General features: G+C 40.5%; 1 protein-coding gene across 10 annotated transcripts in view; it reads left to right on the top strand.

Annotated features, from left to right (window-relative positions):
• The window catches only part of NR3C2 (nuclear receptor subfamily 3 group C member 2), a 210,086-nt gene that overhangs the window by 59,949 nt on the left and 126,504 nt on the right, over positions 1-23,633 (top strand). Inside the window, exon 1 of one of the 10 annotated variants that reach the window (XM_065688382.1) lies at positions 4,958-5,026. The exons of 8 other annotated variants lie outside the window; for them this stretch is intronic. In XM_065688382.1, the coding sequence (XP_065544454.1) occupies positions 4,974-5,026 (53 nt within the window). In that variant the 5' untranslated portion in view covers positions 4,958-4,973. Of the gene's footprint in view, positions 1-4,957; positions 5,027-5,058; positions 5,245-23,633 lie in introns of those variants that run through there. One more of the 10 variants, XM_065688374.1, reaches the window with a different exon arrangement.

Here is a 23,633-nt window from a genome sequence, read left to right as displayed (position 1 = left end):
TTTCAATATTTTCATCATAAATTTCTCAAATCATTAAAAGGCACTTGCACATGATATATCATGACTTTGGTGAATCATTAGCTTCATCTGCAGAGAGAAATACAACATTTTGGCACTTCCTTTTCTTTTTCCTTTCTTTCTTTGTGGTTTTCCATTTCTTTTCTGCAAACAGTTAGGACAAACTAAGGCATTCTCTGTTTTCCATTAGGTCTCATTTGCTACAGCTTTCTGCCTTTAAATTACTTCTGAACCACAGAATCTGGCAGGGCTCATTGGAAGGCATTTGAGGACAACTACTTGATTTGGAGTACAGCCATGTATGGTACTTGAAGGCATAGAACAAAGCAGTGTAAATTGAGATTATTTTACTAAATGTTTATGGCTCTTCCAGGACAGCCAGTAGAATTACAGAAAAAAAAATCTTAATTAGGGCATAGTATGTAAATACTCATATTTTATTGCATCAAAGAATGCTTTTACCTTCTCTGTCTTAAAACAAAGGCCTGTTTAATGGATTTTCCTTAGCAGTGCCCCTAATCTAACGTTTCTCATCTAATTGTTGGAGATCAAGTACACGTAAAGAATTGCTAACATCAGGGGTATTGAATAAATGATTTAAGGAGGATTGTCTAGGTTAGTAGATGAATCACGCTTCCCCAACTTTGCAGCCCACTTTAAACTCCATACTGGAGAAAAGTAAATGCAAATTTTAATAATAACTAATAGGAACTAGATTAAACATTTTGCACCAGTTCTATCTTTATATGCTTCCATGCAGCCTCACTAGGTCCTGTGAACTCCTGTTACGCGCTGTAGGTACGTGTACACAAAACCAAAGCAGATGCCTCCAGTCCTCTTGAATGCATCTGGAAAGGAAGTAACAGTAAAAGTAATGAACACTTAAGTAGTCTAGTGGTGCAATAATTAGCATCAGAATAGAGAATATTTTGTAAAGTATTATAAAGGATTGCTGTCCTTGGAGAAAGTGGGGAGAAGTGATGCGCTCAAAGTTGCAGGAAGAGCTGGGAGTTGAGGAGGCATAGCTTGTATTCCCAGCTCCTGCCTGTTCCTCTAGACCACGCCATTCTTACCCAGCACTGAGCCAGTCACTCACTCCTGGAGTCACCGTATTCGATATAATTTTGGATGTGTGGCTGAGAGAGGGAGAAAGAATTCAGTAAGCAGCGCAGCATAATGAAAAATACCATTCCTGCTACCTCGTTTTGCTGTTATGCAATAGAGGAATTCAAGCCATGTAAACTGTTTCGCAAGGTGTTAGGTCATATTTTTTTCCTCTTGCCCATTACGGTTTATGTTGTTCCTGCAACAGTCTCTTGTGTGTGTTCAAGTACTTTAAATATATAGAAGCATGTTTGCAAAATTTGGACAGTTACTTGAATGCATATGAGAGTGACCAAGGTCTTTCATACAGTTTTCCAGGGGCAAAAGAGTGCCCATGCAAATTATGTAGATCAGGATATTCCTAGGCAGGTTCTAATGTGCTTGCATGTTACAGGTTAAAAATCATGAATACAAATGGAGATTGGCGTGAACTCTTGGGGAATTTTAATAAGTAGGTGGTGCTGGGTTTTCTGAATATGTTATTTTTCGTAATAAGAGTAACAAATACAAAGTTAAGGAAATTCTAGATGGATAAAACACCTTTGGTTTTAGTATCAAGAGGTATCTGTTGCTGGAAACAGTTTGTATTTAAAGGTCTTAACTAACAGCACAGTTATTTAGTGTTTCAAATTGATGATACTCTATAATTTTGTGGCTTCCATGCCATTGCTAATAATGTAGTAATGAAAATGATATGCTGTGCTCGAAAGGTTAGTGTTACTGGCTTGATTAAAATACAGTGATTAAACCTTTGAGATAGATGCTGGCTGTTTATTTTCTGTGATGTGTCAAGTTTACAGTCTTCCAGCTGAGGAAATCCTGGCTTGTGAAGTGTGCCATCAGTACCTGAATGCCCCAACCTTCTATCTCAGTGTGCCTTGCAGACTGGTGGTTTTATGTACTTGCCTCAAATTGTATCAAATGGCTTTTGCGGGATCAGAATGCTTTCTCTCATTATGACTTTAGTACAGACAAAGCAGTACACAGGACATGAAGCACCCAACAGACTCCCGGGATTATGTCCCAGACTGTGAGTGCATATTTGGAAGAGCATTGTCTGTGAAATCCTGAAGACATTTTCCATATATCGCTGTAGCAAAGTTTTCATTTGAGAAGGCCATTAATGAATGTTTCTCTTTTGTTTTCTGTGCATTGCTGCTTCCTGCCAAAGGCATATGTTGCCCTGATGGAAAACGCTAATGAAAAAAATATATAGACATATTGCTGATTTTAATTCACAGCCATGCTTTTCTACTTCAATATTGGCATGCCACGTAGTCCTGTTTCTCTTATACATCTTGTTAATGAATAGACTATTCCATGGAGAAGCAGGCTTTAGTTATCTGGTAGCAAATTAGGCAAAAATTACTGTTATGTCAGTATTATTTGAGATACAGTGAGGGGTCACAGGGAAGGGAATCTGTTTTTACTTTACTAAAATCTAGAATGCTGTTTTTCTTACTCTCCAAGAACAGGTTGAAATCTTGCATGTCTTACTTCATTGGGCCAAATGTGGAATTTATTTAGATTTCAGTCAGATACAGTAGTAACACATTCACATTCAGCAGTATGAAATTTCCCAGACTACTTTAAGTGATGCCAGTTAAGCTTACAGCTACATGAGTCACCTAGAATAAAAAGAGAGAAAAGTGACCAAAAAAGCACATAGCCATCTTTGCATGCTGAAGATTTAGGAGGTATGTCTGAATAGAAGAAATAAGTACTATGTTTTTTAAGGTTTTATATTCCAAAGTACCAGTTAAATACATGCTGATGAAAAGCTGCTTGTTTTTAGAAAGTAAATGCGAAATCCATCTATATTCCACCTATTAGAGAGACCTATTAGAGAGAGCACAGTTAACATGAGTTAGACTTGGTTTTATGAAATCAAAAGCAAAACAACTGAAATGGAAGGTTTTCCAGAGTTATTCCTTTTGTATGTGCCATCCAACAAGCTACATGTAAAAAGGTTTCATAATAAGCGTAAAAGTTGCCCAGGCAGGTTCACCTCTTAGCAGAAGCATTCTGGAAAAGGTTGCAAACTTTACATTCTGTGAAAGCTTAGCATAAAGAATAAGGGTTTGACAAAAAAGTGTGAAGGTGATTTCTACAAATCCTTTATATTTTCTGTTAAAACAAAGATCTGTTTAAGTAGCAAGGAGAAACATGGCAACATTCTGTATATTCATGGTTTCACCTTAGCTGCAGAAAATGAGATGGAGACTGGAGCAATATAGTCATAATACTGTCCTATATTGGTAGCATGACACAGTGTCAGTGTAGAACTCAGGGGTAAGGGAATATAGTTGAAATGACTGGTGCAGTATACATCTTTGTAAGATGCAGGCACACATTTATGGATACTAGCAAAATGTGGACGTAGGTAGAATGTAACTGTAAAGCTACAGAGAGATTTGTTATGGCTGTCTGGCAGGCAAAAAGGGAACAATACATTATGAATGGTATAAAAGAAAGTAGAAGTGAAATATAAAAGTGGAAAAGGCCCAAGTGATTTTGTTGTCTGTGATGATTTCAGTGAGGACAGGATAAAAACCACTATTATGTAGATAGAAAAGGTCCATGGAACTCAGGGGTGACTGTAAACAGATGCACACATACACACGTAAAGGTGAGAACTGAGAAGAGGAATCGGGCTGGAGAAAGGGAATTCCGGACAGATGGGACAGCACACGCTTAAGGGCAACCCCAGCTGCGTGGTCATGAGGACGGGACAGGGAGGAATGCATGAGTGGGCAGTAATGGGATGATGGACACAAGATTGGAGAGGCAGGGTGGAGAGGGGCCAAGAAGAGGTTTTGGAACAAAACGGGATGCTAAATATAAATAGGATTCAGACATTAACTGTGTCACAGTGATATAATTACAGCCGTTAAATTTTTTCAGTCTGGAAGGACACAACCTCAGTCCTTAAGGTTTTAGGTTACAGGGACAGAGGGACAAAGTTAAAAGAAATAGTATGAATGGAGGCAGGAAATGATAAAACCGCGGGTGGTGGTGTGGATGGAGCAGGTTGCTAGCAAATTAATTAAATAAATCCAGCTCTATTTATTTACTTGATTTTAAATTTAGAGTAATTTGGAAAAGTTCCAAAACATATTTTCAAGCTTGTTTGTTCGTAGGTGGTTTTTTAGATCTTCATATTCTCTAATGTGTTTCCAACATATCTGCTAACTTAAATGCGTTATCTCAAAGTCCATTAATTCCTTTTAAAAAGCTGTCATTCAGATTCTGTGATGTGAATGCATTTTAAATCCCTAGATGGGCTTATTAGGACAAATTGCATTTCAAATCTTGGACAATCATTGTCTTGCATTCATTGGCTGGAGGAAGAAAAGATGGTGTTGAAATAGCAGATTACTGCTGGTTGAAAAATGTACCAATCTAATTTTCAGGTGGTAAAAATGTACTCATAATTGAATTTAAACCTAGTTTAGACTCTTACCAGGTTACTGACTTTCCCATCCACACAGAAAATTGTGTGAGTAATGAAATCACTTATCTCTAATATTTTGTAATTACAGCCTGCATTCTCTTTCAAATCACTCTTTTTTCAGGGACCACATTCACAGGTGTCTGACACTCCTCTGCTTGCTCTCTGCAGCTGGCATCATCGTGTTAGAAACTTTCCCTTTTAACTCTTAGTTCTGCAAACAATTTTCTAAGTCTTCAGAGGCTGTAAGGCTGCTTTGAAGCAGAGTGAAGTGCCCTCTCACGTGGTGGGCTGGTTCTTTGGGGTGACCTGCTTCAGCTGGGAGGCAGGAGGTTGCAAGAGGGTGAGTGGATCAGTTACAGCACCTGTGGGATGCAGGCTGTGGTTGAGGGGAAGGGAGATGTGCAGTCTGTGTGGGGAGGAGGCTGCAGGACTGGGAGCTGTACTGGTCAGGTTAGCAACTGCTTTCTGTGGAGAGACTTGGAAATGGGACTCTCAGGGCTATGGCCGCTGTCCACAAGGCACTTCCTGGACAAAGTAGTTGATGTACCACAGTGCAGGGCTAGCCTTCTTCAAACAACTGCCTGCTTAAAACCAGTGCCCTGGATTTTGGGAACTTGGGAGTTAACGCTTTTCTTTGAACTGAGGCTGCAGACATGCTTGCATCTTCTGTGAGTGGTCAGTGTGTGCTACCTGTGACCTTCTGACCTCCAGTGTTCTGTTCCAAGCACCTCTTCCCTCCGTCTGGCAAGGAAAATCAGGAGGGTGGTGGGGTTATTCATCAGCTGGCAGCATGTTTGATAACTGTAGTGCCGTGTTTCTGTATGGGGGAGCAGTTCCTGAGCTGGAGGAGCAGCCTGGGTGTGATGTCTTCCTTGAGGTGGCTGGGCTGCCACAGTGGTTCCCCTCCCTGTAAGGAAACAGATCCCGTGGGGGCAGGATCAAAATGAAACTTCAGTGCTATATTGCCAGTGTTTTTGAGCAGTTAAAAATGAGTGTATTGATATATTGATCGACTCAACAAATGCTGCCGGGAAGCTAAACCAAAGGTGATAAGAAATTACGCCTGGGACTGCAGCACTGGATCATGGTATGAGGTTTGCTCCTGGTCTTGCTATGCAGTCGTGCTGAGCTGTGTTGTAATATGCTACTCTGTCTGATGTGAACGTGGTGTTTTCACTGGAAGTTTAAGATAGAGAATTTGTGGGATTTTTTTAATAAACTCCTGGATAGAGAAAAGCAAAATGCAATGTGACATAATATAGCACTGGGTTCACGGGGGGCCTCAGGCTTCCCTGTATTACAAATAATAGTTGAAAGTCAGTGTATTCTGGTAGCCTGACAAAAAACTTCGTTACTCTGTACCAGCGTTTGCACTGGCAGAATTTCTTAACTTGTAGTTGTTTTGATTTAGAGGTTTTCCATTAACCTCCTGAAAACTGAGGAGATAATAACATTCAATTACTTGCATTGGTCCTGCTCTTCATGTGACAAAGATACTTTCATCTTTCCATTTAAAACCTTCCCAAATCACTTCAGGTGTTTTTGACTCTGATTAAATAACCAGCGCAACTACAGAAGTTACATCTTGTCTTTGATGGGGGTGGTTATTATTTTTTTACCTTGTTATTTACCCCTTTCTGCTTTAATCCCACTGCTGCTTTACCTCCCAACTGCAGGAGGCCCCTGTCAAAATGGAGGGAAATGAGGTAAGGAGCTGTGTCCTGTGAGAGGACTACAGGAAGATCATTGTTACTGACCTTACAGAAGAAACGGGTTGGCTTTTAGTGGGGTGTTTTGTTGGGTTTTGGGGTTTTTTAAATTGCCATGCTCGTGTCTCTACTGTATGTCAATGAAAATGCTCTTTCCCCCACACTTGGATATCCACAGCTCAATGTGATCAGTTCTCCATGTTACTTCCAAGTAATGGGGTGCCCTTGCCTGCTGCTGTCCTGGGCAGCTCTACAACCCATTGCTGTTTTGTTGCCTGTTTTTCTTCTGAGTAACTTGGTTAATACTAGGTTACTTACAGCCTTTGTAAGCTGACATGCCACTGTCACTGTCAGATCTCATTTTATTTCTTCTGCCTTAAAATATGTATTTAAGCAGCAGAAGTGTGATATGGCTTGTAGCACATAGGTGCGTCCTTGTACTAGCTCAATTTTTAGCTGCTGCAGATACCAGAAGCAGTGATTGTGTAGGGACATGCGAGTATCAGGCTGGCACCTAGGACACAAGTGACCAGGGTGGTGGGGTATGTTTCCTGGTTGTCAACCCTGGCCGCTGCATCTTCACCACTGCCAGCAATTCTGCAGAGTTATTCCAGCTCCTGCTTCACTGTGTAGATGTGCTGCAAGCATTGGTCTGGCACTCCTTTAAAACCATGATAAACCCCTGTCAGTCCTTCCCCCTTGTGTAGATGTGACCTTTCTCCTTGCTTATCTCTGTGGTTCTGCCTCTGTTTTCAGTGCTTTGCACCTGTGTACAGTCACCAACTAGCAGCCGCCTTCCTTCCCCACACCTGTGGTGGTACTCCTCTTTGCATTTTGATTAAATACACCCATTGGTGCCAAAATGGTGATCCCTACTCATCAGCTGAGCCTCACTTTTCCTTTCTGAACTTCTTTGCTTGGGTTATTTCGAGCACTCATGGTGTTCAGCTCACTTACTATGTGTGCCCTGCTGCTAAGAGCCTGTGCCATGGCTGAGTCTAATGTAGGGCTCTGGTTCTAGAGCAAAAAGAGTCTGGGCCTGGCTTCATTTAGGGTAGGTCACTGCAAACTGAGCTGCCTGGGGAGCGCAGGCAGCCTCAGGGCAGTACCTGTAGCAACCGCAAATTCTTTTTCAAGTCATAGTTCTTACTGAAGCCACTATTGTGTTGCTAGTTTGCAAAACAACCTTTACTTCTCTTTCCTTCGTGCAGGAAGCATCACTTCTTCCAGTGATGCCGTTTTGGAGATGCCATTTGATTGCATCTTGTGTGTTTTGATTCATGAGCTCTTCGCATGCATCCTCATGCAGAGAAGACACGACTCAAAAAACACATGGAAATGCATCTCAGTACATTGCTCAGTGTGCTTGTATGGTCTCTGTTTGGCATATCTTCCACAGTATCACTTCTTCTGTCACTGAGGCAGCTGTAACTTGTATTTGTTAATTATTTTGCTGTACCCTAACATGTTGAAAGGAGATTTTAAAACCAGAAAAAGCTGCTGAAGTGGAGATGAATGGAGAGAATGAAGAGAATGGAGAGAACATCTACTCTCTGTGTCCGGCACTTAAAATGGAAGCAAATAGAAGTAAGGTCTTTAGGATGTTACCTACCTCTCTTTGTATTTCTAACTCAGTGCTGGAACACCTGATGTCATACTTTGGAAAGTGAGGATATGCAAGTGTCTGTAAATCACTGTGGCTTGACATATGAGACTACTCACATCTTTTGCTTGTAAATCTGATTTATATTATGTTGCAAAGGATCTGAAGAGTCCTCCCTAAGCCAAAAATGAACAGACTGTTGTCATCTGTATTTTTTTGGCTCATTGCTGCACTTAATAATACTCACGGTTTGGAATATTACGTGTTAACGGTTTCACGTGTACAGAATGCCAGTAAACTTGCTTTACTGCTAGTATAAAGGACCTCAGTGGTGGGAAGTTAAGTAATGGGCTTTTTTCATTGTCTGAAGAGTGGTACTATTTCTTATGGGTGTAAATTCATGATCAGTTTGTTTCCTTACAACTTGCAATCCATCCAGTAAATTGTGGCTGGGTCATAACAGCAGCGCGGGTGAGTCAGCCCGTCAAAGTGCTCTCTGCAAGTCCGTCGTGCAAAGGCTGATGTGCTGGTGCGCTTACTACCGAGTCTTGCTGTAGACAGACTTGGGCTGGAATCGTCAAGTAACATTTGCCTCTTGACACAGTTTATTATAATGGGCTTAAATGTGCGTGACACCTATTTGGGGTTTTAAATCACTGCAAATACTTCTAAAGGCAAGATGGCTAGGGCTGTTGTTAGTGCACATGATATGCCTAATGTCTGGTTGAATGTTTAGTCCTGTCCTCCTGGCTGGAGGTTGGTTCTTAAAGCAGTGAAACTTCCCTCTCCTGCTGCAGTATTTTTAGAATTGGTAGCTGAAAAATCCTGTGTAAATGCACAGGAGTACTTTAGGGACTGTTGGCATATATAACTTGCAGTATCTTACTGCTTCAGCCTCTAGTTCCAGAAGTATGTCCCTCGTTTGGGCTGCTCAGCTTGTGCGGCACAGTGAGAGTGAGCCATGTCTGCAGGGGCTCCTTGGTAGTGCTGTTGGGCTTTTCTTTGAGGGATAGAGCACGTGGAAATAATACAGGTCATAGGACCTTATCGTTGCTGCCCAAGAGTGGGGAAAGAACAGGCAGGTATTGCTAGACAGGGTTGAAAATGTAATTAAGGTGCCTGAGTATGTAATTCTGCGTATGATAGGATTTCCAGAAACACCCACTGTTTCAGATGCACAAACAAGTTACAGTTCATCAGCTATTTATGGTAATTGTATGTGCATTATTAGCCCCTGGCAAAAGCAGGGTCACTTGAGTTAAAGAGTGTGCATGTGCAATTACCGTGTTTGTCAGTTGATTCACAGTAACTTGTTATCACACAGCATTTTATTGGTTTTTTTTTGGGCTCTCCCAACTTTCAGCAGAGGCGGTGGTATTTTAAAATTATGGGCTCTGCATCTTGAGACGCTTGGCCCAAAGCAAGAGCCACATGGGGTGTCTTCCCCCCTGCAGGGACAAGCAGCCCCTAGGGCCAGGAGCTGCAGCTCGCTCTGTCAGGCTGGGTGCCGCCTGCGTCCCACCAAAATCTTTTCTAGCAGAAAAGTCCATAAAGCTGCAAAGTGAAGACTGCAGCTAAACCAGATTTGATTACTGTGTCTATTTATGGACTATTGGAAATGGCATTCAAACATCAGAATGCTTGCTTGTGATATTGAGCTGCTGTGCTTCTGTAGATGGGGTCTGTGCCTGTTGGAGGGGGGGAGAGCAGGATGTGGCCTGCGTTGTGCTGAGAAACCATCTGGGATGAGGCCAGCTTTCTTGTGTGTGTGCTTTTGGATTAAATCCTCCTTTATAATTTTTTTTCGAAAAATAGAGGAGCCTTTCATGTTTGTGTCTGAAGAAATCTCTCTGAATGGTTCAGGATGTCTAATTCTGAGCTTCTGTGTTGCCTTCTGTTTCATAAATGGTGTTTTAAACACAACTTCAAAAACAGTGAGAAAAGCAGCTAAAGTCAGTTAAACTTCATTTGCAGTACTAAGGCTTTTTTTTTTTTTTTTTTTTTTTTTTTAGTTAGATTTGGGTCATTGCTTTAAGTGGATATTGCAGTGCCAAAGACAGGACCTGAGGGCTTTGTGGTGGTTGTTCAGCAGGTCTGGTGTGAGGCTGCTGCTGAACCTAATTCACTGTGGGGACCTGGAGCTGCTGCAGAGGGGCGGGGGGATGAGGATCAGCGGATACAAGTGGCCGCCCCTGTGCGAAGCTGTACGTGTACACCTTGGTTTGGAGACCCTGAACCCAACCATTTTCTGTGTCGCTTGACTGCCCCACCAGATTTGTGCCATAGCTGAGAGCTCTTGGGGTCCCCTGAGCAGCCACCCTGCACTGCCTCAGTGCCTTGTTGGCCAGGAGGAAACTTGCAAGGGCCATAGGCAAGCAGCATTGTCCTTTTTGCTTCTTTCTTCAGCTTACCTGTACCACAGTCCCCTTCCATGGGATGGCTGAAACCTCTGAAAGACCCTGTCTTTCTACTGTAGGTAATTAATTATGTTCCTGATTCGTTCCAAAAAAGTTATGTGAAAGCTTAAGTAACATGGAAAGTTGTTGTCTGAGTCTCTCTACCATCCTTAGCGGGACTTCAGTGGAAGTACAGGCAGGAAATCTGGCATGAGGGATAAAGATAGGTTACTACAGTTGGCTAATAACGTGTTATTGTGCATACAGGGTGTAGAAACACGTTGCATAGCAATATTTATATAGCGCTCGGGTTGAGAGCTGGGCATTACATTATGCTTTTGGGTCATGTAGGAGGGCGATCACTAAGGACGATGAGTTTGAGCATGGTTTCTTCACTGCAGGAGCTGCACTTGGCTCTGCCCCACAGCTGGAAGGCAGTGAGGTAGCCTCTAAGGGTTAGCACCCAGTGCTGGATGGAGCTGAAGAACTGCATGTATTTGGTATCACCAAAGGAGTTCAAAATCCTTAACGTGAAATTTCAAGTGAAAATTCAGCATTGGATTTTTAATTTTTTTTTTTTTCATTTGAGAGGCCATCCGCAGTCTTCATCAAAGCCAAAACAAAGAGGAGGATTAAAAATAAAAGAAAATATTATGTAATTGCATTTCTTACTCTATTGAAAGTTGTTTTGTTGTGACATCTGTGAAAGCATTGGTATTTTAAACCAGCTTGGTTTGGTTGGATAGAAAGCTATAAAATAGGATTTGCTAAAGGAATAGATTGGTTTATTAGAAATACTATAATGATACTATGGTAAAGCAGTTTGTATTCAGATCTGTGTTTGTAACCTGTATCAGGAACATGACTAACTTTGTAAGAGATCTAAGCAAGCTTCTTGAAGTGCAACAATAAGTAATAATCAAAAATAGAATAAATAAAAGTACTCAGTATCCGTGTAGTCTGACAACTTGCCACTGAAACAGTGAACTTGCTCTGCAGCATCTCAGCTGGGAGGGAGTGTTGGCAAGAAGCTCTCTGTCTCTCTGCATGCTTAGGTGTGCTCGAGTAGTTGGGGCAATGATTTTCGCAAGGGTTTGCCTTCTGTAGAGGTGAATGTTATCAGCAAAAGGTTATGGAGAGGGGTGGCTGTGAGCTTGTCTTTCCTTCCTTGTACTGAAGTAACACCTGGAAGGTTTATGCTCCTGAAGGGTGTGTGTTTTCGGTTTGGTGTTCAGTTTTTGTTGGGTGGGGTTTGTTTGTTTGTTTTTTTTCCTGTCTGAAAGGAGAGTTACTTACTAATCCCAAAGTAAAAATGGGGAAGAAAATGTCATCTTTACAAGGGAAAATTTACAGCTGATTTTGAATCTGTGCTGGGTCATTTATTAATTGATCACTGTTAATGTTTGCATCTGTAGAAAATGTTTATTCTTTGGACTTGTTACTCTTATATTTATTCACTTTCGCTTGTGTTCTTGTTAACATATTTAAGTTAGTTTGATTATGTTTCTGAGGTCTTGTCTTTGCATATCCCAGTCTATTTGGCAGTTTCACTTTGCAGATAGATGGAAGGCACAGATAAAGGGATCTTGGAAGAGCCAGAAGCAGAGAAGAAAACTCTGGAAAAGCAGAGTTTGTAAGCTTCTTTAATAGGTAGTAAGAAATGGTCTTCATCAGGTCAGCATTACTTTCTTGACTTGCTCTTCTTCAAAAATAATTGCCTAGGCAAAATGTGAGGCCAAAAAGTCAAACCCCAGCACTTCCAGTTTTTCATGACAGCCGTTTGGGAACTAATCTGTGACCCAAGTGAACCTGGAGAATTTTGTGACAATACATGGTATAGGCAGCACAAATATTATGAAAAGACCTTTAAAGCATTGATGGTTTTATTGTGTGTATATACTGTCTTCATCTACGCTATAGAAATGCCTCTATCCAAAGGGATCATGTCAAGAAATACCATCTGGAAATGTGACCAGCAGGATTATGGTGATAAAAAGAGGGATGTGGAGATACCTGCCTTGGGACAGTGTTGGCTTGTAGGGTGTTTTTTTTGGTTGGTTTTGGATTTTTTTTTTTTTAGTGGATATTCCAAGGTAGAAGCTGTTACCTTGTCAGAAGGAGGGATTCTGTTTCTGCAGCTGCTTGATTTTGTGTTTTCTTGTCTTCCTTCTCAGTCTACATAAAAGATATCTGTTCATTTTGTGTTAGTAAAATAGAAATTTGGTAGCAGAATGTGTCCTTCTGGCTATGTCCTAATTTGTAGGGGCTAGTTTGAGGCCAACCTCTGGCTAAAGGATGTTTATAGAGGGCGCAAAGCCTGAATACGGTGAATTTGGTCCATACTTGAGTTGTAATATTTTTATTCTTTTAACTGACAGAGATTCCAATAGGATTTGCATGTCCAGAGAAGCTAGAGCTGTGTATTTAAAATTTTGTTCTTATACATTTTGTTTTCATGATGGCTTTGTGAAATGTTCTTGTGTGGATGTCCTTGTAGATGCATCCACTGTTGCTACGCATTTTGCAAGGAGTGCAATCTTTTTGGTAACTGTGTATAACAGTACTTCATCATTTGTTTTTCTCCCCGTTCTAGAGCTGCAATAAAATGGGTATTTTTGCTGCTGGTAGAACATATGCCTAAACATTACTTAACTTCTTTCAGCTCTGCTAATTTTGATCAAGATTATAGGCATCCAGCAGGCTGACTGCAGAACTCTTCCTCTCTGGTTGCTTTGAGACCGAGAAACAGAAAGTGGTTTTGTCGTGTAAGGTTTGTATGAATTGGTACTTTCTTATTTGATGGAGCAACTCATATAGTTTGAAATCAAGAGTAGATCCAAAATCTCTTCTTCTTGCCTGGTATATGGAATTTCCCACATGCATCCTTAGTGTTTTGGTTATGCTTGAAAAGTATATCAGAAATGTGTTTTGTTGAAATAGTAATGTCAATAGGTTTGTACAGCACCTGCGTATTTGGCGGAAGTCTGTGAAATTGTAATTATTTTTGGCATTCTAATTTAGTTTCACTTCCACCTTGAAATAAAACTGTGAAAAGGTTGAGTAGGCTTCACTGTGTACTGTTCACTGTGTAGGGAAAAAAGATCTGCGTGGTGCAGTCGACATAACTGGAGGGAAGGGAAGCCATCCACACAGACCTTGATGGGCTTGAGAGGTGAGCCCATGTCATTCACAAGGCCAAATGCAAGGTCCTGCACATGGGTTGGGGCAATCCCAAGAACAAATACAGACTTAAGTGGAGAATGGATTGAGAGCAGCCTGAGGAGAAGGATTTGGCAGTGTTGGCTGACAAGAAGCTCACCATAACCAGCAATGAAGCACTTGCAACCCAGAAAGTATGCTGAGCCACATCAAAAGAAGCTTGACCAGCAGGTCGGGGGGGTGCTTGTACCCCTCTGCTCTGCTCTTGTGAAACCCTACCTGCAGTACTGTGGTCAGGTCTGGGGCCCCCAGGAAGGAGATGGATGTGTTAGATTGAGTCCAGAGGATGGCCATGAAGATGCTCTGAGGGCTGGAGCAGGCTGAGAGAGTTGAAGGCAGGCTGAGAGTTGCGCTTGTTCAGCTTGGAGAAGAGAAGGCTCCATGGAGACTTAAAGCAGCTTTCCAGTACCTAAAAGGGGTTTACAAGAAATCTGTAAAGAGACTTTCTACAAGGCCATGTAATGATAGGAGAAAGGGGAATGGCTTTTAACAGAAAGTAGATTTAGATTAGGTGTTAGGAAGCTGTTCTTTGCTATGAGGGTGGTAAAGCACTGGCACAGGTTGCCGAGAGAAGCTGTGGCTGCCACATCCCTGGCAGGGTTCAGCAGCAGGCTGGATGGGGCTTTTAGCAACCTGGTCTAGCGGAAGGTGTCCCTGCCCATGGCAGGGGGAGGTTGTAACTAAATGATCTTTAAGGTCCCTTCCTTAAAGCTGTGGTAGTAGTTTCCAAAATGACTTAAGTGTACTTAGAACTCCTTTTCCAAGATACCTTTTGGTGTTGGAAAAATACTACAGACAGTATTTCTTTAACTGTTGCTGGTTTACCTAGAATGCCAGTTCTATATGTATTGAGAGCAGTTCTGTCATTTGCAGAGATCTTTAACTTCAAAAATACGCATAACAAGGAAGCATAATAAAATAAAAGTCTGAGGAGGTTGTATTTTAGCGGGGGTTCTATTATACTGCTTAGACGCTCTGACAATGTATAATTTGCTACTATTTATGTTGGTATTTAGTCACACTTTGGAACTCAAAAAATGCAGGAGAAAGACAGACATACACTTATCCAGCAGGTAACAAGCATAGAGTTAGAAAACCAGAATATTCAAGCAGTTGCAGAGGGTCTCATTTACTTTGTTTTTACTCCCGTACAGTAATTTGGCATACGGATTTCTCGAGCTTCTGAATTTTGCAGTGCAGTTTCTGCCTTATTTCTGCTTGTTAGGTTTTCCAGTTTGTCTTGGCTTCTTTCCTATCAGGTTTGGTTTTGAGTGTTTAATCTTCTTGCTCAAAAGTCACCATTTTGCCACTTGAAAATCACAAGTTAGTTGGAATCCAGAAGTCCATTTGGGGCTTTGTTTATTCTTGAAACCCTCTCTTCCAAGCTGTTAGGTTTGGGATTTTTTTTTTTTAATTGAGGAGGAGGGCAGGAAAGGTTTACAGCTAAATGAAGAAATTGTGTCTCTACTTCCAAACAAGGCAGGGAAGGGAGGGAAGTCTTGGATATCATTGCAAAAGCAAGATTTCGGGATAGTTCTCATCACTGTATCAAGCACTAAACTGTAAGCAATCTTTGTATTTCAGGAAAGATATTTAGCTTCTCACTTAAGTAGAGGTGGAAATGGTGCAAGACAAGATGCACAAAGATGGAAGTTACTGAGGTTTTTTATTCTGATTAATTGATTGAGTAGTTAATATTTAATTTGGTCAATATTTTCTTTTGAGGTATGTTCAGAGGATATTGTGAAAATGAGAATGGCAATTACATGTGATTGCAGAAGCAAAAGGGAATTGTCTTTTGTTTTATTTTCAGCTGGGTTTTTTTTTTTTTTGTAAATTGAATTTTCTGGACAAACGCATAGCTACTGCGCAGTGCCTCACAATAGTAGGGATATATATACAAAAACACACCAAAGCCAAGAGAAAGCTGCTGAATCCATGCCTTGGTGGGTTACAGTCTGTGCCAGTGTATGAGAAGCAACTTCTTTTAAGCTTGTTGAAGGAAAGCAAAATGTGCATCAATTTCACTCTGAAAATTTTTCTACCTCCCAGACACTGAATTTTCACTATGCTAGTAAAAGAAGACACTTCTGTGATCAAATTTTTGCTCCTCCCATGGATGCTTAGAGGCTGGTGAAGCTGCTCTGGGCTAAGTCTGATTGAGTGAGCTCCATGAGTTTCCCTCCCATGGTGTCAATAACCAGCTCTGAAGGGACCCTGTTGAAGCAGAGCTCCTTGGAGGCGGTGCCTATTACAGCTGCATTTTCTGTCTTGTCCCTCACCTCCCAGTCTGCTTTAGTGTTTGATAATGCACTTTTTTTTAATCTTCCTAGCTCCTTAATCAAGATGTTGTGCGGAACTGAGTCAAGTTCCATGCAGAAGTGGCATTATCTCATCAATGCTTGTCTTTGCAGCTAAAAACAAGTGAAAAACTAAACTTCTGTCAAGGAAAAAAAAAAAATTAATTAGTTTGACAGGACTTACTTTCCATGAGCTTGTTTGATATTAATTGCTTTAATTACTTGATGCTTATTAATTAAAGTCTTTTATTAATAAAATCCTAAATCAAATTTCTCGTTATTTTGGATGGGTTCAGTATCCAGATGACAGGCTATCATAAAATTAATCTCCCCAATTACTCATTTTAAGTATTGCAGCAACCCTAGTTTTCTTCCAGGCTTTTGGAACTTCCCTGGCAGGCCAGGACTTTCTCTGAAAAGGAGTGTTAATAACTTGGATAAATCTCTTGGGTGTTTTGGTTGGTTTTTTTTTTTTTTTGTTCCAAATTATTTGAACCTTGCGATCTCAAAGAGTTAAATGCTAATAGCCATTGTATAACTCTTTAGATACAGAACAAAAAATACCTGGTTTATGTCTCTGCTGCTTTTTTTCTTCGCCTCCATGCCCCCTCCATTATTAGTGGCAGTTCCAGTTTTTGGTATGACTGTTGGTATCTCTCTTTGCTTGTTCCAGTAAAGTTAAACAAGCCTTATTGTTTTATTCATGGTAATGATGAGTTGTACTTTACCTTTCTTATCTTTTAACACTCCCAACTAATGAAACTTTCTGTTGGCTCCCATTTTTTCACTTGTATACCAGGGTGAGAAGCATAGTTGGGAGCTGCTTTTCCTGCTACACTTAACTAAGTTGTTTTTCTTGATAATTTTGCAATGCAGTGTATAGTATTCTTCAAAGTTCCAAGTTAGCATTTGCATCTCTAATTACGTCTTTGGTAGTTCTGTCTCAGAGCTGTTCTGAGTTTTGCAGAGCTGCATCTGGTAAAGCACTGTGTATGGTTTACAGGATTGGACTTGATCTTTCTTGCTCATACATGACCACTAATTATTATACTGTGAGAATTGGTATCTTACCAGGGTGGGGCCTGCAATAAATTTTCTGCATATTGAGTGTTATATTTATTGAGTTAGAAAATTGGTGCCGAGGTATACAGGGATATCAAGTGGTGCTATTGCTTGTAGCACTTAAGTTCCAATTAACAAGTCACTGGGTAAAAAGGTAAAGCATCAGCTTGGCTTTTTCTCTGTAGCATACAATAACTTGGATCTGGCAGAGATGGTCATACTGGATTGTTATTGTGTATTTTGGGAAGGATGGGAGTGGAGGGTGTTTGTGATCTTTATCGAATACAGCTAATGTTTGTCTCAATTGCCTAGATTGAGATAAGCAATGAAATCCTATAAAGGCCCCATGCTGTCCCTGTGCATCATCCCCTAAGCAATCTACAGCCGTTCATCCTTGCCATTCCAGTTGTGCCATGCTTTACAATATATAATAACTTTGCAGCAGTTTCCTTCTGCCCTTTTCCACATCAAGAATCAGACCTTTGGGTTGAGAGCAAGGGGAAAATGCTGAAGGAAAGACAGGGATTCAGATCCAGGATAATGGGAGCTGACTTGATCTGGCCAGGAAGCACTTTTAGTTGTTTTGTCTTGCCTTTTCTCGAAGCTGTATTTGGATGTATTTTCCATTGAAAAAATACTTCTGGTGGTTTTGTCTTTTTCATGAGCTTACAGGTAGTTTATTTATAATGAGCAGCAAATCCATGGAAAATATTTTTAAAGACTGTTGTTTGTTAAAAAGTGTTATGAGTTTCATACTGCAAGCAAAGTCAAATTTTGAAATATGCCAAAAAACTGTATCGGTTTATTTTATTTAGTTTTTTGATGAAGTCTACCTGATGGAGGAGTTAATTCCACAGAGATACAGAAATGTTTTTCTTGTATGTGTGCCATTCTTAGCAAAATGAGACTGTGATCCAGGTTTTGATAAACCCTTGTGAGCTGCTGCAGTTCTGCCACTAAAACTCCAAAAGAAATATAAGAGCGTACCACAAAGCAAAAGCTGACATTTGTACAGCCTCCTGCTTCATCATCCGTTATTTGCAAGGTCTTCTTTCTGCAGTCTGAAACAGGTTTTCACGTATAAAACGCCTGCTTAGCTTAAAAGGCAGTAGTTAGTGCTTTACTGCTGGAGTTGAAGGGCTTTTCAAGGATCAGTTGTTGTGGGGTTAGGGTTGAAGCACAGGAAAGCGAAGTGAATGGTGCTGTAAGACTTCGGAAATGTCTATTGCAACTTTGGGTTATTCTAATTTTCAATATATGAAAGGAGTAGGGAATATATTAATTAATACTGTTAATGGTGTTTACTTGTTTCCTGTAACTAACAGTCATTGGAGATTCGTAACCACCCTACTAAGCCTGAATGTCTGCAGAAAATACATAGTGGGCAGTTATTACCTTTGCAGTTTCAGGATAGTGTTTTGGCATATGCCTGGATCTGCTAAACATGCATCTCTGAAGTATATTTGCTGGCACAGCAACACTTAAACTTGTGCTGCTTAAAGATTTTTATAGCTCTGAAGAGAGCATTGCTGCTGTCCTGTGCCTTCTCAGCTTCCTAAGGCTTTTGTAGAAATACATCACATGTGCCCACTGCTCACCTTTTACTTTGTTTTTCTGTGTGTGACCAACTGATAGCAGTCAATAGGCAAAATATGTAATTGTATTTCTTATAAATATGTAAATGAACATCCACAGGAAGTCTTCAATGTTGCTCATACTGTGCAGTAGGGAATAGTTTGCATTGAGGCAGCAGGAATTCTTGTCTAGGTCACAACAAGAAGATTAGACTGAGTATATTGTGAAATAATAACTTTCACTCTTTTAATGATTCCTCTCCTTATAATTTTTTGGAAAGACTCTTTTTCATCATTCAGATCTTTTCTACAGCAAGTTCTTCTTAGCCATTGAGGTGTATGGAAGTGGCCTGTATTTCTCTCCATTCCCAAATTTTAACAGCTGAAGAAAGCAAATGAAAAGATACAATCTGTCATTCTTTTTTTTTTTTTTTTATTTTTTGATAAATAAAAAGCTGAATACTGGAATACTTATGGAATAACATCTTCAAATTAATTTTCCAGGTTAAAACCATCTTTCAAAGGCTTATGTATTTTGTATTAAAAAATAAAGGAAAAAAAGCAGCACACATTCAGACTTAAGTTTTCTGTTGCTGCCTCAATCACCTAAGATGATCTGTCAGCATCGTGACTCTGAGCTCAATGGGGATGCAACATGCAGATTTTTGAGGAAAGATGTAATTTAATGCAAAGAGAAAGGATTCTTGCTTTTTCAAACCAGAGCTTTTGCATTTTAAATTCATGGGGCTGTTCATTCCTGCACTGCAAAGAGCCGAAGGTGAGGCTCCATCCCTGCTCAGCCCGTGATGCTTCAGCGAGGTGCTTTTCTGTGGCGTTGGCTGCCTGCCCCAGTGGCATTGCCGTGGGGCTGGGATGTGCTCTCCTCTGCTGAATGGAAGGAGCATGTTGCAGCAGGTGGGCGTGCACGAGCACCTCATCTTTCCTAATTCCATTAAACGCTTCCCAGATTTCCACCTCTGCCGTGTGGAATTGGGTTTTTCAAAACCCATGGGTAGTGGAAGATTTTGGTGTTAAGGAGTCTGTGGTGGGTCTGCTGATGAAGGAAGCGATACAAGTTCAACATGTAGATTGCACCCTATGTGCTCGAAATGCTTTGCTCTTTTTTTCTAGGCTACTTTTACCATTTAATGTTATGGGGTTTTATCGGGCTCACTCTATAAACCCAATGTGATATTAGTTGTTTCTTTTGCTTAACTTCCTCTTGCTTCAGCTAGTTGGAAGATGTTTTATCTTGCTGCAGTCTGATTCTGAGGTCAGAAAGTCAAGTTTCCTTCCTGCAGTTGGTGGTGCTTTATCAGGAATACAAATTCTTTATATGAGCCTTATCCAGGTCACATCTGGGCAGCCCTCTGGTCTTCAAATTTTGCTGACCGAGACCCACTGCATTCCTGTTGACTTCAGTATAGATTCATTTGAGCAGGTATCTGGAACCAGATTATCAGGTTTCTTGATGTGAAAAATGGTATTTCATTTGTCCCAGAGTGACATTGGTCTGCAAGAATAAAAGATAAGATGATTCCAGGGTTATTTATTTATTTATCTGAATCTACTGGTGAGTAATGTTATTTGTGGTTCCCATAGAAAGCTGAGCTGTTGGGTTCAAGATGCTTTTTCCCTAAATGAGGCTTCTGACACTGTACTACAGTTGATGTATGTGTGCTTATTTAATGCATATAGATTTGCTTTATTTTGAGGAAGTGTTAGTTTCAAATTAGAGATTAGCAGCGAAATATTCCTTCTACAGTGGCAAATATCCACTGGCTGTGAGTTTTGCTTGCTGATGCCCCAACACCAACTGATCTTAGCCATGCAGTGGGGGATTTTAACCCACTGTAGTTTGCAGGAGCTGCTGGCAGGCTACAGAAGAAGGGGTTGCTGATGGTTTGTGGGACATTAGTTTTTGTGGGAAGCTTGTGGATTCTTACTTAGAGATCTGTCACTAATGGGTTAATATTTGTATATTGATCCCATTTACTGAACAGATGTTTACAAACTGAGGACCTGCATATGGGTGTGATAGGTATGACTGCAAGCTGGTGATTGCTTTGAGCGCAGCTGTATGAAATGTTAGTGGTTCAGCATCAAAAGCTGTAGTACATGCATGAAGCATTTTTCATTGAAACTACTTCCTTGGTATGACAGTGTCTTACTTCTCTGAAACATCATTGTGACATCTGGGGGAACCAGGAGAAAATTAGGAGGAGATAGTACGGTGCAAGTTTTTAAATATTTACATATGGATACTTAGTATAGATCAAATTTTAGATATTAGAGAGAGGAGACATGGTGAGTCTTTGCTGAGATGCTTGCAAGTCCAACAAGAAGGCCATCATTGAGGAAATCTAACTTGAAGCTTTTGGTACCTTTCTGCTGTAAATTATGCTTGAGATAGCCAGGCATAATTTCCTACCTATAGTGTCCATTTAAATGAATGATTATGAAAACTGTTTCTGCTGCTGGTGATACAAAACTATGTTTTGAGTGGAGGATTCACTGCAGCACTGCCAGTATGCATTCTACCGTACTCGGGGGCTTAGTCTACAATTCCATTTCTTTTTAACGTTGTGAAATAAGCTAATTTCTAGCAAGTTTCTTAATACTGTCTTTGAAAAACTGAGTAATAATGAAAGTTGAGCAAAAAAATTTTTCTCTGAATAAATGTTCTGTAACTTACATAAGATCAGTTTTATGAATATTAAATTAATATTAAATATCATCCTGAAATATGGCTCTTCAAGCATGAGGACTGTGGAAATAGCATTCATTTGGCTTTATTCATCTTGTGGATAGAAACGAATCGAATAATAAATTAGGAGTCATCTTTTTTTTCCTTTCATGAAAGAAAATTAGTCTATGCATACAGTTTAAGCCAGAAAAAGCTGTTGTGTCTGTGGTGTTAGCAGTTAAAAGTAAAATTACTGAGATGGTATTCTGACATTTAAACAAGGCTGTGAGACCAGGAGGTGTCAACCTTTTGAAGGGAGAGATCAAAGGCCAAGCCACTGGCACAAGGTATCTGGGAGCCCAACCATAGGTTTTCCCATCCTAGCTGCTGAATTTCAGCCTGCTTATCCCACCACAGTGCAGCGCTGAACTCAGCACCACATGCTTAACAAAGGCACAATTTCTTTAGCTGAGGTATCTTCCAAATAAAACCATCTATCTCTTTTTACAGTATAATAAAAAATGGAGGATCTACAGCTTCCCTTTTCAGCTTCTCTTGTTTACAACCCTACCTGTTAAAAGCTTTTCTCCCCATTCCCAGCTGCTTATTTAAAAGCTTTTTAAAGTCCTTTTAGTTTGCACAGTCACTCTATATTTTCTGTTATCTTCAGTCCTCAAATGATTTTTTTTCTGCACCTCTCCCACGAATGTATTTGCCTATGGACATTTATGCTGTGTATTGCATGCTAGTTTGTTAGTTTGCTTTTGCTCATTCCATAATTGAGTACTCCAAACAAATCTGTCTGAAGATTGCCATGGTTTACTCCAGCAGTTCATGGTGAGCTTCTGTTGGGTTGCTGTGTCCTGTTTCAGCCATCCTAAAGCAAAGACAGCAGCAAAAAAGGAGAGTGTCCTGTGAGTGCACTCCTTTCTATATGGGTATCAAAAGGCAAAATCTAGAAAGTGTTAGTTGAATGGGCTTACTAGTCCAGAGCACTACTGTAGTAATGCTGTGTCCTCTGCCAGTCTTTAAATGCAATACTAATCAAATATCCAGAAAAATATTAGTGATTTGAAAGTAAGTACAGTACGGTGCCAAGCTTAGACTTGAGTCCTGCAGAGCCGGATGCAGTGGCATGCAGTAATGCTCCTTCACCTGCAGCTGCTTTTGGAGATGGCAGCCTACTATTAATCAGTTTTCTATGTGTACTTTTTCTGTTTTGTACACTGATAATCCAAGTTAAAATATCTTGAGACTAAAAAACTACATTCTGCAGAAATCTTGAGGCCATGTTTTTGCATGTACTTCTGTCAATTAAACTCTGCCTGCATCGGTTGTGCGCATGTGTGTTGAGGTTTGTCTTCCAACAGCCTGGAAGCTTTTCACTGCATTTCTTTCTATTTCATTGGCTTTTCCCAAAACTTCTATAAAAACTGGTATTCTTTGGGGCAGATCTGTTATTCAGTCAAACTCCTGAATATGGGCTTGTTATGGCCTACTCAGGCATGCTAATCTAAATACGCATATCCCTAATAGACATAAATTAGGAGGATGCTTAAACAACCAATGGGCTGGAAATTATTAATCGCCCTCCTATGAAGCAAGCTCTCATTGTGGATTTAAGTAATCTGCTGCTTTCTGTTGGGCCTGTCTGTCCTCTGTGCATAATGGTTAACAAAGTTACCTAGCAGTGGGTCTGTTCCTTTGGTGTTTCCCTGGGCTTTCTATTCTTGTTGTCAGTTTTGTTCATAAACCACATCATTTGGGGAAAATTGGCCAACATGTTTATTTTTCTTGATGAATTTCCTATGTGTTTTTGTTGTCATTTGTCGCTGTATTCTTAATTTTTTGGTGTGGCCTCTTACTTGTTACCAAACTAGGATGGTCTTTTACCCAAAGTCTGGGTTTTTTGCAAAGTAGAGCTGTGGATTGGAGTCCCCCTGTGACTAATTCAGATGTGATTTCCCATCTCTTACGGCTTGACCGTTGGCAGAATGAACACCATGCTTACTGGAGAAAGTCTTGCCAATTCTGAAGAAACTTACTGGGCTGGACATGACCCTTCATTAAGTAATTGGAATTCCCAGTTGGATTTGGATGACAGAGAGGACCAGGCAGCTTGGCGTTGTCTAGGCATGGATAGCTGCAGAAATTTGAGTGTTAAGGGGGTATAATCACCAGCAGGATTACTGGCATCTGTAAAGCCTGCTATCTGTCCCCTTAGTATTTTGTTTTAGACAGGCAACAACCAAGACGGCAGCTGAGCTGAGTGTTGTCTTGTGCGAATGTGCCTAGACAGTGGTGGTGGTTCTCTATAGACAATTGCTGGCGCGGTAGCTTAGTTGCTTAATTTTTGCATTGGAAAGCAACCCGTGCATTTAGGAACGCAGACAACTTGTTACAGGCTGTGGGAGTATCTTCAAATGTATCTTCAAATCTAAGACTCATGTTTCTGTGGCATAATTCTTTAAATTCATTTGATAGCTGCTTAGTCAATGGTATCCATCT

This window comes from Lathamus discolor, chromosome 1 (assembly GCF_037157495.1).
Source record: "Lathamus discolor isolate bLatDis1 chromosome 1, bLatDis1.hap1, whole genome shotgun sequence".
Taxonomy (NCBI): domain Eukaryota; kingdom Metazoa; phylum Chordata; class Aves; order Psittaciformes; family Psittacidae; genus Lathamus; species Lathamus discolor.
Note: the sequence above shows the minus strand (reverse complement) of the source record. Positions and strands in the feature narration are given on the sequence as shown.